Raw genomic sequence first — 15,602 nt, 5'->3', positions numbered from 1 at the left:
TTTGGAGTAAAGTTTGGGTCGAGTACCAGAACCCGAACTTCCATGGGTCCGCTCATCCCTATTCCTGACCCGAGCGTCTTATATTTCTGTGATGCTGTCACGCTTGGTTTGGGAGAGCTGTGACCTGTCCGTGCTCGGACTGATTTTGCACAGATGTCTGCATGAGAAGCTATCAATCAGGAAATTACCTATTGTTTAAATCAAGATTTTTGTGTTAAATGTATTTTTAAAACCACCTGCTATTTTTTATTTTTTTTAGCACAATTTGTATTAAAATAAAAAATAGAATTTTTTTACATTGGCCTCTTGGTTTTATATTAGACTCTAACTTACTGTTTCAGGAAATTCACATGTACATTAGCCGCAGGTCATTGTGGAGGGAGAAGGAGCAGGGGCAGCTGTGACATTGCCTGTTGTGGATACTATGTAATCAGCTGTGTATACAGGTGTTACCTGTTATTGTAATCCTGCCTCTGATGATAAGGAATCTGCTGAAATCTCATGACAAAGTATGAGTCCAAAAAATGGCAAGATTACTAATTTTATTTTTTAATGAAGATTGTGTTATGTAAAAAAATGGCAAAATAAAAAGAAAAAAAGGAAAACAAAAATCTGATTTAGGCTATGTGCCCACGATGCAGAAATGCTCAGGATTTTTTCCTGAGCGTTTCTGCATCTCCTTGGCAGAAATAAAGCATGCTGATTGTACATGCGGAAGTGAAGCGTTCTTCACTTGCATTTCCGCATGCGGGTTGACAAGCGCTTTCCAAGCGATTTTAGCATCACTTGGAAAGTGCTTGTCAACTTGGTCACACTATATAAATCCATGCAAATGGCATGGATTTATATACTGTGACCGAAAGAATTGTAAAAAATAAAAAAATAAATCTATACTTACCTTCTGATGGCCCCCGCAGTCTTGTTTCCCTCCGTCCTGGCTGCTGGCAGCGGTACACTGAAGGACCTGCCGACGTCAGCGTCGCGTGACCCGTCACATGACTATGACGTCAGCGCAGGTCCTTCAGTCCATTGCTAGCTGCCGGCATGAAAGGAGGAGCGCAGCGGGGGCCGTCAGAAGGTAAATATAATCTTTATTTTTTATTTTATTTTATTTTTCACTGTTTCTATGGTACCCAGGTCCGGAGGAGAGTCTCCATTTTCGGATAGTGGCCAGGTACTACACATCCGCCTCCTATTCAAATCAATAGGTGGAAGATGTTCCGTACCCTGCCGCGGCCACTATCAGAAGACGGCGCAGCTCCACCATTGAGTAGGTCCGATCAATCAGACATTGATGACCTATCCTACTCCAAGAGCTACAATGGAGGGTTTAGAACAAAGCATATTCATGTGTGTGAACGGCCCAGTCACAGTCCAGACCTAAATCCCGCTGAGAATCTGTGGTAAGACTTGAATATTGCTGTCCACAGACGTCTCCATCCAATCTCACTGAGCTGGATTTAGTTTGCAAAGAAGAATGGGCAAAAATGTTAACCTCTATATGTGCAAAGCTGGTAGAGACCGACCCCAAAAGACTTGCAGCAGTAATTGAAGCGAAATTACAAAGTATTGACTCAGTGCAGCTGAATATAAATGCATGTCACAATTTTCAGATTTATATTTGTAAAATATTTAGAAAACCATATATCATTTCCTCCACACTTCACAAATACTTGCTACTTTGTGTTAGTGTGGCGCCCCTGCGGGTTTGACCGCCACAGGGATGCTGCACCTCTTTAATGGGGTGTAGTATCCCTCCTTCGAGGTAAGAACGGTGCAATGGTCAGGGCCCCACCTCCACATCCAACACCACACTTCTCCCACCAGAGGGGGCTATTTGGCACTAGTGTGCTGCCCATTATGGGAAATGGGAGACTGGGGAACCAAAAGATAGGGGGAATCATGTAGTGGGTGAGGGTGGAGGACACACATTTAGTTTACACTTAATAATTGATATTTAATAAACAGCCATCTTGGGCTTGAGGTCCTTTGATTGTGATCTCCGTCCCTGAACGTGGCTTCCCCGACACCTGACTTTGCTACTCCACGTCCTAGTCAGGGAAGCCCGGCAGGCCCAGAGGATCCCACCGGGTAACGGAAGGAGCGGAGCTGCCACCGTACCCTTTTTCTGAGCGTAGTCCAGAGGGAGACCAGGCCTATCTACACACACAGACAGGAGAGGACTCAGTCTGAAGTCTAGGAACACTCTGGTGCGGGGTCCTGATTAAGCACTTGAATTACTCTGAGGTTGTCTGATCCCCGTCCCTGGTGACTGCAGAACTCCGTGAGGAGCAGGGAGAAGCCTTGCAGCTGCACTCTCCACCGTGAGTAAAAACCCTTGAAGTCAATCCCTATGGCCTTCGGACTCTTTATTTCTGCACCACACCGCGCAGCACCAGACATCCTACACTACGACTCCCTCCGTCGGGGAGTAGTGGCAACGTCGGCTGCCACAACATCCCGTCTCAGAGGACTGCAGCAGCGCTGGGGGCCTTCACCAGGTACCACAGGTGGCGTAGTCGATAGCATCCACTCAACCCTGATAGCCCATTACATCCTTTTTAATGTGACGGCCCTGGGCACTGAACGGGTCCAGGCCACGGCTACAACCCCTCCAAACATCTGACCCGGCTCAGAGTACCCCCCATCTTCCCAGGGCAGGGCTGTGAGCGTCACATTAGTATTTCACATAAAATCTCATTAAAATACATTTCAAAGGGTTGTCCAGTACTTTTAAAAATATGCCAATGTGTTTTAATGATAAATAGAAGCTTCTTTGTAATTACCTCCTGTTGCTGTTTCTGCCTGTGAGCGGCTGTATCAGTGGGGTCCCCGCGGTTGCAGCTGGGTTGTGGGCTGGGTTATTCTCCGCGTCACACCCAGCATCCACCGCTCTTTCCCAATGAATGGGGACAGGGAGAGCGCGCTGTGGATGCCGGGTGTGACGCGAGGGTTAACCCCACCCACAATCCAGCAGGCACCGGTGGAACGCAGAAAAGGGACCCTCGGCTGCAGCCTGGACTTGCTGTGACGTCAGCGGATGTCAGAGCCGGCTGCAGCCATCGATAGCGCCGCTCACAGGCAGAAACAGCACCAGGAGGTAATTAGAAAGAAGCTTTTATTTATCATTAAAACACATTGGCATATTTTTAAAAGTACTGGACAACCCCTTTAAGTTTGTGGGTGTAACATGAAAAAATGTGGAAAAGTTCAAGGGGTATGAATACCTTTTTCAAGACATTGTAGAGATACTACGTACAGAGTAAAAGAGGCAATTGTACAAATGGACCTTCATACAATAGCCTCCTTCGGTCTGAATGCAACATCTTTATTATTTTTTTCATATAATACAGATGCTGTTCTATGGACCTTAACGGATGTGCACTTTTTGTGGCCCCCTTGTATTACCTGTACTGATATATATAATACAAATGTCTTATTACGACTATTCTAATATTTTTTTGTCCCTTGACAAATACAAGCCTCCTAAATTATTCCAGTATTTGCATTGGTGTAACGATTTCTTCTATTTTCTAGCATGTTTTTAACCCCTTTACAACCCAAGGTGGTTTGCATTTTAATGACCGGGCCAAATTTTACAATTCTGACCACTGTCACTTTATGAGGTAATTACTCTGGAACGCTTCAACGGATCCCCCTGATTCTGAGATTGTTTTTTCGTGACATATTGTACTTCATGATTGTGGTAAAATTTCTTTGATATCCCTTGCTTTTATTTGTGAAAAAAACAGAAATTTGGCGAAAATTTTGCAATTTTCAAAATTTAAATTTTTATGCCCTTAAATCAGAGAGATACAGACGAAAAGTTTGGACACACCTTCTCATTTTAAGATTTTTCTGTATTTTCTTGACTATGAAAACTGTACATTCACACTGAAGGCATCAAAACTATGAATTAACACATGTGGAATTATATACAAAAAAGTGTGAAACAACTGAAAATATGTCTTATATTCTAGGTTCTTCAAAGTAGCCACCTTTTGCTTTGATGACTGCTTTGCACACTCTTGACATTCTCTTGATGAGCTTCAAGTGGTAGTCACCGGAAATGGTTTTCCCTTCACAGGTGTACCCTGTCAGGTTCAATAAGTGGGATTTCTTGCCTTATAAATGGGGTTGGGACCATCAGTTGTGTTGTGCAGAAGTCTGGTGGATACTAGAATACTACTGAATAGACTGTTAGAATTTGTATTATGGCAAGAAAAAAGCAGCTAAGTAAAGAAAAACGAGTGGCCATCATTACTTTAAGAAATGAAGGTCAGTCAGTGCAAAAAATTGGGAAAACTTTGAAAGTGTCCCCAAGTGCAGTTGCAAAAACCATCAAGTGCTACAAAGAAACTGGCTCACATGAGGACCGCCCCAGGAAAAGAAGACCAAGAGTCACCTCTGCTTCTGAGGATAAGTTTATCCGAGTCACCAGCCTCAGAAATCGCAGGTTAACAGCAGCTCAGATTAGAGACCAGGTCAATGCCACACAGAGTACTAGCAGCAGACACATCTCTGCAACAACTGTTAAGAGGAGACTTTGTGCAGCAGGCCTTCATGGTAAAATAGCTGCTAGGAAACCACTGCTAAGGACAGACAACAAGCAGAAGAGACTTGTTTGGGCTAAAGAACACAAGGAATGGACATTAGACCAGTGGAAATCTGTGCTTTGGTCTGAGGAGTCCAAATTTGAGATCTTTGGTTCCAACCACCGTGTCTTTGTGCGACGCAGAAAAGGTGAACGGATGGACTCTACATGCCTGGCTCCCACCGTGAAGCATGGAGGAGGAGGTGTGATGGTGTGGGGGTGCTTTTCTGGTGACACTGTTGGGGACTTATTCAAAATTGAAGGCATACTGAACCAGCATGGCTACCACAGCATCTTGCAGCGGCATGCTATTCCATCCGGTTTGCGTTTAGTTGGACCATCATTTTTCAACAGGACAATGACCCCAAATACACCTCCAGCCTGTGTAAGGGCTATTTGACCAATGAGGAGAGTGATGGGGTGCTACGCCAGATGACCTGGCTTCCACAGTCACCAGACCTGAACCCAATCGAGATGGTTTGGGGTGAGCTGGACCGCAGAGTGAAGGCAAAAGGGCCAACAAGTGCTAAGCATCTCTGGGAACTCCTTCAAGATTGTTGGAAAACCATTTCCGGTGACTACCACTTGAAGCTCATCAAGAGAATGCCAAGAGTGTGCAAAGCAGTCATCAAAGCAAAAGGTGGCTACTTTGAAGAACCTAGAATATAAGACATATTTTCAGTTGTTTCACACTTTTTTGTATATAATTCCACATGTGTTAATTCATAGTTTTGATGCCTTCAGTGTGAATGTACAATTTTCATAGTCAAGAAAATACAGAAAAATCTTAAAATGAGAAGGTGTGTCCAAACTTTTGGTCTGTACTGTATGTCACACAAAATAGTCAATAAATAACATTTCCCACATGTCTACTTTACATCAGCACAATTTTGTAACCAAAACTTTTTTTCATTGGGGAGCTATAAGGGTTAAAAGTTGACCAGCGATTTCTCATTTTTCCAACAAAATTTAGAAAACCATTTTTTTAGAGACCACATCATATTTAAAGTCACTTTGAGGGGTCTTTATGACAGAAAATACCCAAAAGTGACACCATTCTAAAAACTGCTCCCCTCAAGAGCTTTATTAACCCTTCAGGTGCTTCACAGGAATTTTTGGAATGTGGAAGAAAAAAATTAGCATTTAACTTTTTTCACAAAAGTGTTACTTTAGACCCAATTTTTTTTATTTTCGCAGGGGTAACAGGAAAAAATGGACCCCAAAATTTGTTGTGCAATTTCTCCTGAGTAAGCAGATACCCCATATGTGAGGAAAAAACACTGTTTGGGCGCTCGGAAGGGAAGGAGCGCCGTTTGACTTTTTGAATGTAAAATTTGCTTGAATAATTAGCGGACGCTATGTTGCATTTAGGGAGCCCATGATGTGCCTAAACAGTGGAAACCCCCCACAAGTGACACCATTTTGGATACTAGACCCCTCAGGGAACTTATCTAGATGTGTATTGAGCACCTTGAACCCCCAAGTCCTTTACAGAAGTTTATAACATGGAGCCGTGAAAATATAAAAATCAAACTTTTTCCACAAAAATGATGTTTTAGCCCCAATTTTTTTATTTTCACAAGGGTAAGAGGAGAAAATGGACCCCAAAAACTTTTGTGCAATTTCTCCTGAGTACGCCAATACCCCATATGTGGGGAAAATACATTGTTTGGGTGCACGGCAGAGTTCAGAAGGGAAGGAGCACTGTGTGACTTTTTGAACGCAAAATCGGCTGATGTGCCTAAATAGTTGAAACTCCTCACAAGTGACCCCATTTTGGAAACTACACCCCTCAAGGATTTTATCAAGGGGTATAGTGAACATTTTGAACCCAGAGGTACAACACAGAATTTGATGACATTAGGTCATCATATTGAATAAGTTGTCATTAGTCTTGAGCACAAGTGCTCGCTACTTGAGTTTGCATCGGGTACTCAGGTATGCACCATGTATCACGAGTGCTCAAGTGAAATGCTCGAGTCCCCGCCCGCATGTTTCACGGTTATTAGACACCCCCAAAAAAACATGCGGGGATCGCTTGTGCATGGCAGGCAATCCCCGCGAGGTTTTTTTGGCCGCTAAGCATATGGGGCGGAGACTCGAGCACCTGCGATACTCAATGCATACCCCAGCACCCGATGCAAACTCAAGTAGCAAGCACTTGCGTTCAACACTAGTTGCCATATCGTCGTTTTTTTTTTTTTTTTACCGTGTTCACTGAAGGGGTTAACTAGTGGGGCAATTTTATAGGTCAGGTCGTTCCGGACGCGGCGATACCAAATATGTGTACTTTTATTGTTTGTTTTTTTTCATAATAATATTTATTGATGGGTACATTATATTTTTATTTTTGGTGGATTATTTTTTTAATTTTTTTTAAAAATATTTTTACAATTTTTTTTTTTTTTTTTTCACTTTGAGAGTTTTTTTACTTTTTTACTTTGTCCCACTCTGGGACTTTCACTTTTTTTATTCTGATCGCCTGCATAGTATAGGGATGGAGCACCAACCCTGTGCCATGCAGGCAGTCAGCGCTGCACAGTGTGAAGATTGTTTGGTCATGCAGTGCGCATGACCAAAAAATCTTCCTGCTGTCTGGTGACCCGGATGTTGTCATGACGACATCGGGTCGTCATGGCAACACCCGGGAAGCCGCGGCAGACAGCGCTGGAGGCCGGAAGAAGAGGTGAGTATTGCGATCACCTCCCCTTAGCCACCGAAATGCTGCGATCGACTTCGATCACAGCATTGCGGGGGTTGATGTGCCGGGAGCGGTGCGGGACCGCTCCCTGCACATTGTCACAGCTGACACCCGGTACTATCAGCTGACACCCGGCGGCGATCGTGCCCGCACAGCCTATGTGCGCGCAATCGCGATGACGTACTAATACCGGTCATGCTCTTAAAGCCCAGGGCACAGACGCGTACTAGTCATGGGCTTTATTAATCATACATTTTCAGTAAAGTTGATTACATACTTGTTTGATCCTTTTGTTGTGTGTGTTTTTTTTTGTAAAGTAGATAAATATATATTTTTTTTGTGCAGTAAAAATGTCACGTTCTGGCGCAATTTTGAAATCCAGCACTTCCAAATCTGGAAAAGCGAAAGGGCTGAAGGACATTCATATAGATGAAGAGGTGGAGATTGCTGTTAATATCGCATTGGAAAGATTTCGTAATGGTGACGAGAAAGGTATATAGTCAGGACCATTATTCTATTACTTTGTAATTTCATTATGTGAACGCTTCATTGTACAGCAAAAATAGATGCACGTATATAGTTTACATGCCTGACTCCTCTTCTATATTTTTACGCTCTTGTTCATAAATCTGTTGTTTCCTTGTTGTGGATCCTTTCCTCATAAAGTGAGTGACTCATGTAATAAATGGGTGACAGAGAATTTGTGCTTATGAAATACCCAGATAATAAAAAGTAACATTGTACTATCAATTATGAAGAAAAATTCCAAGTGTTGGCAACTAAATAAAATCTTCAAAACTTTATTTCAAAACATAGAATTAAAATTCATAGTGGTAGATGAGATAATGCTCAGAAGCGTTTCAGGCGTCAATAATTCAACCACTATAACTCTGCCATTGGAGGAGCGCAGGAGCTCTGAAGCTGGCTGAATCCAGTGTAGGAGCATGTGCTCTTTGCCTACTGCCTAATAAACTGTCCAATGCTGGTAGACTGTAGATGTGGCCAGTAATCTGGGTGATGAGCTGTATATTATAGAATTCCAGTATTTTGCGGAATATCAGGCGCACTGAACCATAAGACGCACCCCAAATTTTGAGGAGGAAAATTTTCTTTTTCATGTGTCAAATGGGGGTCCGTCTTATAGTCCGAATTTAGCTTATTGGAGGGAGGGCGGTGGAGCAGGGTCACAGGAGGCAGGGTTGCCGCTGCAGGAAGCCGGTAGCGGAAGGAATGGGGCGATGCTGCAGGCCCTGGGCAGGGAGGAGGAGTTGTCCCGGTATTGCAAGGCAGGGGCCATTGATCTTCCGGAGGTGGGCTTTAAGAAAATGTCGGCAGTGCAGGCAGGATCGAAGTCCCGCTCTGCACATTGATCTCCTGGCTTGGGTGCTTCAGGAAAATGGCTGCCGGAGGCAGCTCATGCGCAGATTGAGTTCTCGGCTCGTCATTGAGCCGAGATATAGATTTGCGCATATGCCGCCTTCAGTGGCCATTTTCCTGATTCACCCAAGCCAGGGAATCAATGTGCAGAGTGAGACTCCGCTCCTGCCTACACCGCTGATATTTTCTTGAAGCCCACTGCCGAGACACCCCTCCTCTCAGTCCAGGGCCTGCTGCATTGCCTCACTCCTGCCGACACTGGCTTCCTGCAGCAGCGACCCTGCTCCACTGCTGCTGCCACCCCCTCCCCACTGAAAGCTATATTTACACTATAAGACCCCCCCCCCCCCCCATTTTTCTCCCAAATTTGGGGGAAAAAAGTGCATCTTATAGTTTGCAAAATCTGGTAATATTCCTTTCTTCCCTGAAAACAGAGAAAAACAGACAGAAAACAGAGAGGGTTGTTAATAAGTGAATTGCACAGTTGCTTGTTTTCACAAGAACTTTACAATTTACCTCATTTGTGATTGTGAGAAAACTTTCAATAGCAACTGTTTTAATATGATATTACTTGGACTGAATGTTGGTTAAACGTACTAAAAGAGTCTGAATTATTGTACTTTTCACATGATTCAGAGATGGAGTTCCCTTCTTCCCTGACCGGCACTGAGAGAGCTTTTATCCACCGTCTTGCCCAATCACTTGGACTAATATCTAAGAGCAACGGGTAAGTTACTGCTTGAACCTTACATATTAATTTTTTATTTGTAATGAAAAGGTTCATCTAGCCTCCGAATATAAATACTTTGTCACACTTCATTTAGTGAAACTGTTGTTTCAGTAGCGAATGTGACTATTTGGCAGAAAATGTCTTGCCTCAATTATAACACAGAACGAAATGACTCAGAAATCACTGGTTCACGTCTACATTCTGTAGATTTCTTTATTTTTCTTTTCCATTACTTTTAGCAAAAAACTGAAAATTGTTTCCATCCATGTATCCGCATATTGCCATGGGGTAACTCTTGTAACATATACCGTCAGTGGGCACAATTCTTTCTTAGAGGAAAGTCAATTTTTTTTTTTTTACTGCTATTAAAGGATTTATCTAAATTTTACTGAGGTCCTTGTAGTCTTTGTTAACTTGACTTGCCTTTCTGCACACATGACTCCTGCAGCCAGTCACTGGCTTCAGCCATCACATGCCATGCACTTCTAAGGGCAGTGATTAGCTGCAGTGGTGCCGATGGCACGTCTTTGCTACAGCTAAACAGTTAGACAATGACTGTGGGGAGCACCAGAGCTATGGCACTGAGGTTTACAATGTCTGGTGCCACATAAGCTAGAAGTCTGTCCTAATATAATGGCAGCCTTTCCTAGCGACTCGTTCCTTTTTAAGCTTTTGTTAAAAGAAAGTAAATTTAGATCTGAAAATTGTTATTTTCATAGCGATTTCTTGTAGTAAAATCTGAATGATTAAAATTTTGATCTAGATCTACTTTTTTGCTTTTGTTTTCAGCAAAGGATTTAATAGATGTCTAACCGTATGGAAAAAGGATGGTTCTGAAGGTCTCAGAGCTCATATGTCCTGCTGCCTGATTCAGACCACAAGACACGCCATGAGAAATCTCTTCCAGCGGTTTCCTGTGACTATTAAGGAAAGGACCGACCTGCTTCCGCAAACAGAGCGGGGAAATGTGTTTTTATTGGAAACTGGTGAGTGTTTCATTTTTTTGTTCTGAAAATGCTGTGGTTTTGCCGCACATTTCACTCTTGGTGTTTTAACCCCTTTACCCCCGAGGGTGGTTTGCACGTTAATGACCAGGCCAATTTTTACAATTCTGACCACTGTCACTTTATGAGGTAATTACTCTGGAACACTTCAACGGATCCCACTGATTCTGAGATTGTTTTTTCGTGACATATTGTACTTCATGATTGTGATAAAATTTCTTCGATATCACTTGCGTTTATTTGTGAAAAAAACGGAAATTTGGCAAAAATTTTGAAAATTTAGCAATTTTCAAAATTTGAATTTTTATGCCCTTAAATCGGAGAGTTATGTCACACAAAATACTTAATAAATTACATTTCCCACATGTTTACTTTACATCAGCACAATTTTAGAACCAAAATTTTTTTTTGTTAGGGAGCTATAAGGGTTAAAAGTTGACCAGCGATTTCTCATTTTTCCAACAAAATTTACAAAACCATTTTTTTAGGGACCACATCACATTTGAAGTCACTTTGAGGGGTCTTTATGACAGTCAGCTGACACCCAGCGGCGATCGCGCCCGCACAGCCTGTGTGCAGGCTAAATCGCCAGGGCTTATAAATACGTATCTGGTCCATAAGTCCCAGGGCACAGATACGTACTAATACGCCCTATGTCGTAAAGGGGTTAAAAGCATGTTTGTGTTGAAGAGATATACTGTCATATACATATACATGAAATTGGTAATTTCAAGATCTAAGAGTTATGTAATATACCGTATTTTTCAGACTATTAGACCATAAGATGCACCTAGGTTTTAGAGGAGGAAAATAGAAAATTGAAGCAAAAAATGTGGTCATGATACACTGTTATGGGGAAGGGGGTCTGCTGCTGACACAGTTATAGGGGTAATGTCCCCCAATTCTGTACTAATATCCCCCATCCTGGTATATATATGCCCACATCCTGATATATATGGCCCCCCCTTCCTATTATGTGTGGCCCCCATCCCCATCCTGGTATGCATGGCACCCCCATCCTGGTATGCATGGCACCCCCATCTCCATCACACTGCACACACACACAAAAAAAAAATTAAGGATCCTACTCACCTCCCCTCTGCTCCAGCGCTGCATCCGGCTCTTCTGCCAGCTGGTGATCTCACCTTGTAACGTCACTGCCATGCACCCTCACACGCTGAGGTCAGCTGCTGGAATATTCACTGCTCTCCATGCCGGGACTAAGGGCGTTGGGGGCAGTGAATAGTATTTCTCCTTATTAGCGCGCACAGTGTTAGCCTCAGCCGCGGCTCCTGCAGCGGCTCGGTGATCACAAGTGTCTGCTATTAAGAGAATGAATATTTACTGCTCTCCACTCCCATGGGTGTGAATATTCATTCTCTTTAACAGCAGTGTTAGCTGCAGCAGGCGGCTCCTGTCTCCTGTGACCCGCTGTTCCGCCGCTGCCGCTCCCCCCACACCATCCACAGCCGGACCGTACGTCCGGACTATAAGATGCACCCCCCCCCCACTTTCCTTCAAAATTTTGGAAGAAAAAAAGTGTGTCTTGTAGTCCCAAAAAATGCGGTAGTTATGTGAACTCTGTGAAGCTGTGCATAATAGAGGTAAGCCCTGAACATATGATTTTTAAAGGAATCTTCTTGGGTTATGGATTTAGTTTGGGGCCATATCTGGTGGAGTTTGCCAGGTTTAGGAATTTTTAATTATTGTTTGTAGAGAGCCGTGAAATGAACAAAACCAGTGGACGGTTAAACAATGGCATCCCCCAAGTCCCTGTGAGAAGAGGGGAATCTGACTTTGACTCTTTCCGTCAGTCTTTACCAGTATTTGAAAAGCAAGAGGAAGTTGTTCAGATTATTAAGGAAAATAAAGTTGTTCTGATTGTTGGAGAAACAGGATCAGGAAAAACCACCCAGGTAGGACATACATTTTTCATTGAAAAATCTAAATAACCTTCGGGTACATGTGATTTCTTCAATCAGTGTAGGCAAAGCTAATCTTTTCTATCTGCCATAAATCTGCTTAGCATGTATGAACTGACAACCATGCATGCTTTCTCAGCTGGGGCTTATCGCCCTTGTGAGTAAATGAATAGTGCATGTGGAAACTCAACATGTTCAACCTTAAGCATTAGAGTTGGGGCTAATTGATTTGCAGGGCCTGGTCCAGTGACTCATATGTGATATTGCACAGGCTGGCTAATTAAAAGTAGCCACAGATGCTGTCAGGTAAGAGACAGTTCTTCAGTCTCTCATCTAGTCCCAGAGATTATGGTCATGGCCGCTGTTCAACGTCCTGGGAATCAGTGTGCAACCAACTGCATTCAGCATGCCTGTCTTCTAATGGTTAAAGGGAATGTGTCACCCTCCCCAGGCGATATCAGAAATCTACTATGGGCATACAGGTGGTAGAAGAGTAAATCTATACTTACCTGTATGGCCCATAGTAGAGGTCTGATTGCAGAGATATCTGGTTTTATAAAATCTGTTTTCCAGAGGCTTGGCATCCGGGGGACACCAAGCAAACCCCTCCTATCTGCTTACTATTCCCCTAAATCGCCGCCTCTGTGCTAAATTACCATATTCCCCCCCTCCCCTGCATGTCACAGGATCCTGTGACCTGCCCTGCTCTGCCTCCCCTCCGACGCATGCGCAAAGCACCGCTCCCATGGAGCGCGCTCTGTTTCCCTCCGGCCCCGTTTGGCTGCGTACTGCGCTGCAGCCTTGTTTTGCGCAATTGACAGTGAGTCACTGAGACTTCCACTACGCTGGCAGTACGCAGCCAAACGGAGCCAGAGGGAAACAGAGCGCGCTCCATGGGAGCGGTGCTTTGCGCATGCCCGGGAGGAGAGGCAGAGCAGGGCAGGTCACAGGTCCCTGTGACGAGCAGGGGAGGGGGGAATATGGTAATTTAGCACAGAGGAGGTGATTTAGGGGAATAGTAAGCAGAATAGGAGGGGTTTGCTTGGCGTCCCCCGGATGCCAAGCCTCTGGAAAACAGACTTTATAAAATCAGATTTCTCTGCAATCAGACCTCTACTATGGGCCATACAGGTAAGTATAGATTTACTTTTCTATCACTTGTATGCCCATAGTAGAGGTCTGATATCGCCCATGGGGGTGACACCCTCCCTTTAAAACTGCAGGTGTGGTTGGGGGCGACACACAGGTTGATTTTGTTTAGTATTTGTTATGTTTATTATTTAGCACAGTGACCACTTTTTTGTCTTGGTGTGACTTCTTCCTCTAAATGTTTTGTCTGTAAGATTTCCCAGTTCCTTCTTGATGATTGCTACAGAAATGGAACTGCTTGTCGAATCTTCTGCACCCAGCCGAGGCGCCTGGCTGCAATTGCTGTTGCTGAAAGGGTTGCTGCTGAAAGGGGAGAGAAAATTGGTCAAACTATTGGTTACCAGATTCGTTTAGAGAGCCGGTATGTTCATTACTTCACTCATTTTCTAAGACTAGTCCTAAATTATAACTCAGCCAAACCTGATTTCATTGCAATCCATTGCAAGGCTAGAGTTTTTGAAGCCTATAAAAATGAAATTCAAACAGAACCTGACCAAGTATAAAAATGTAATTGGTAGCCAAAATCTGCAACATCTGTTTGCCCTTGGCGAAGTCAGCCTTTTTTGTTGGACACAACTGCTCGGTATGAAGGAAAGACCAAGACCACTTTATTTTTTAATCCACTCTTGGTTTTGGAATTTAAAACTACTTTGAAAAACCTGAAAGTGTGATCTCCTCGTAAACTACTAATAGCTGAAATGAATAGCATTCGTTATGTTGTTACAAGGGTATGTGTCAAGGGAAGGCATATACAGTGGATGCGGAAAGTATTCAGACCCCTTTAAATTTTTCTCTTTTTCATTGCAGGCATTTGGTAAATTCTAAAAAGTTCATTTTTTTATCATTAACCTCTTCGCTCCAGAGCCTGTTTTTGCCTTCGTGACCGGGCCAATTTTTTCAATTCTGACCACTGTCACTTTATGAAGTAATTACTCTGGAACACTTCAACGGATCCCCCTGATTCTGAGATTGTTTTTTCGTGACATATTGTACTTGCGTTTATTTGTGAAAAAAATCAGAAAATGTTGAAAATTTTGCAATTTTCAAACTTTGAATTTTCATGCCCTTAAATCAGAGAGATATGTCACACAAAATAGTTAATAAATAACATTTCCCACATGTCTACTTTACATCAGCACAATTTTGGAACCAAAATTTTTTTTTTGTTAGGAAGCTATAAGGGTTAAAAGTTGACCAGCGATTTCTCATTTTTCCAACAAAATTTCTAAAAACATTTTTTTAGGGACCACATCTTATTTGAAGTGACTTTGAGGGGCCTTTATGACAGAAAATACCCAAAAGTGACACCATTCTAAAAACTGCACCCCTCAAGGTGCTCAAAACCACATTCAAGAAGTTTATTAACCCTTCAGATGTTTCAGGGGAATTTTTGGAACGTGGAAGAAAACAATGAACATTTAACTTTTTTTCACAAAAATGTTATTTTAGACCCAATTTTTTTATTTTCACAAGGGTAACAGGAAAAAATGGAATACACAATTTGTAGTGCAATTTCTCCTGAACACGCCGATACCCCATATGTGGAGGCAAACCACTGTTTGGGCGCACGGCAGGGCTTAAAAGGGAAGGAGCGCCATTTGACTTTTTGAATGTAAAATTTGTTTGAATAATTAGCAGACGCCATGTCGCATTTGGGGAGCCCCTAATGTGCCTAAACAGTGGAAACCCCCCACAAGTGCCACCATTTTGGAAACTAGACCCCTTAGGGAACTTATCTAGATGTGTGGTGAGCACCTTGCACCCCCAGGTGCTTCACAGAAGTTTATAATATTGAGCCATAAAAATAAAATTTTCACATTTTTCCCACAAAAAATGTTTTTCATTCCCTAATTTTGCATTATCATAAGGGTAACAGGAGAAATTGCACCATTAAATTTGCTGTGCAATTTCTCCTGAGTACGCCGATACCCCATATGTGGGGGAAAACCACTGCTTTGGTGTACGGCAGGGTTTGGAAGAGAACGGAGCGCTATGTTGGCTGGGATAGGTTGCAGACACCATGTCACATTTGAAGAGTCGCTGACATGCCGAAACAGCAGAAACCCCCACAAGTGACCCCATATTGTAAACTACACCTCTCAAGGAATTCATCTAGGGAAGTAGT

General features: G+C 43.0%; 1 protein-coding gene across 4 annotated transcripts in view; it reads left to right on the top strand.

The window, feature by feature from the left end:
• Positions 1-15,602, top strand: part of LOC141173701 (3'-5' RNA helicase YTHDC2-like) — a 123,787-nt gene that overhangs the window by 13,102 nt on the left and 95,083 nt on the right. For all 4 annotated transcript variants that reach the window (XM_073658055.1, XM_073658052.1, XM_073658054.1 and 1 more), the window contains 5 exons: positions 7,641-7,787; positions 9,309-9,399; positions 10,192-10,388; positions 12,123-12,322; positions 13,672-13,838. In XM_073658055.1, the coding sequence (XP_073514156.1) occupies positions 7,646-7,787; positions 9,309-9,399; positions 10,192-10,388; positions 12,123-12,322; positions 13,672-13,838 (797 nt within the window). In that variant the 5' untranslated portion in view covers positions 7,641-7,645. The remainder of the gene's footprint in view (positions 1-7,640; positions 7,788-9,308; positions 9,400-10,191; positions 10,389-12,122; positions 12,323-13,671; positions 13,839-15,602) is intronic.

The sequence above is a fragment of the Phyllobates terribilis genome, unplaced genomic scaffold, assembly GCF_046119375.1.
Source record: "Phyllobates terribilis strain yellow unplaced genomic scaffold, ASM4611937v1 Scaffold_13__5_contigs__length_258822181, whole genome shotgun sequence".
NCBI classification, from domain to species: Eukaryota; Metazoa; Chordata; class Amphibia; order Anura; family Dendrobatidae; genus Phyllobates; species Phyllobates terribilis.
This window is presented reverse-complemented; position numbering and strand designations above follow the sequence as displayed.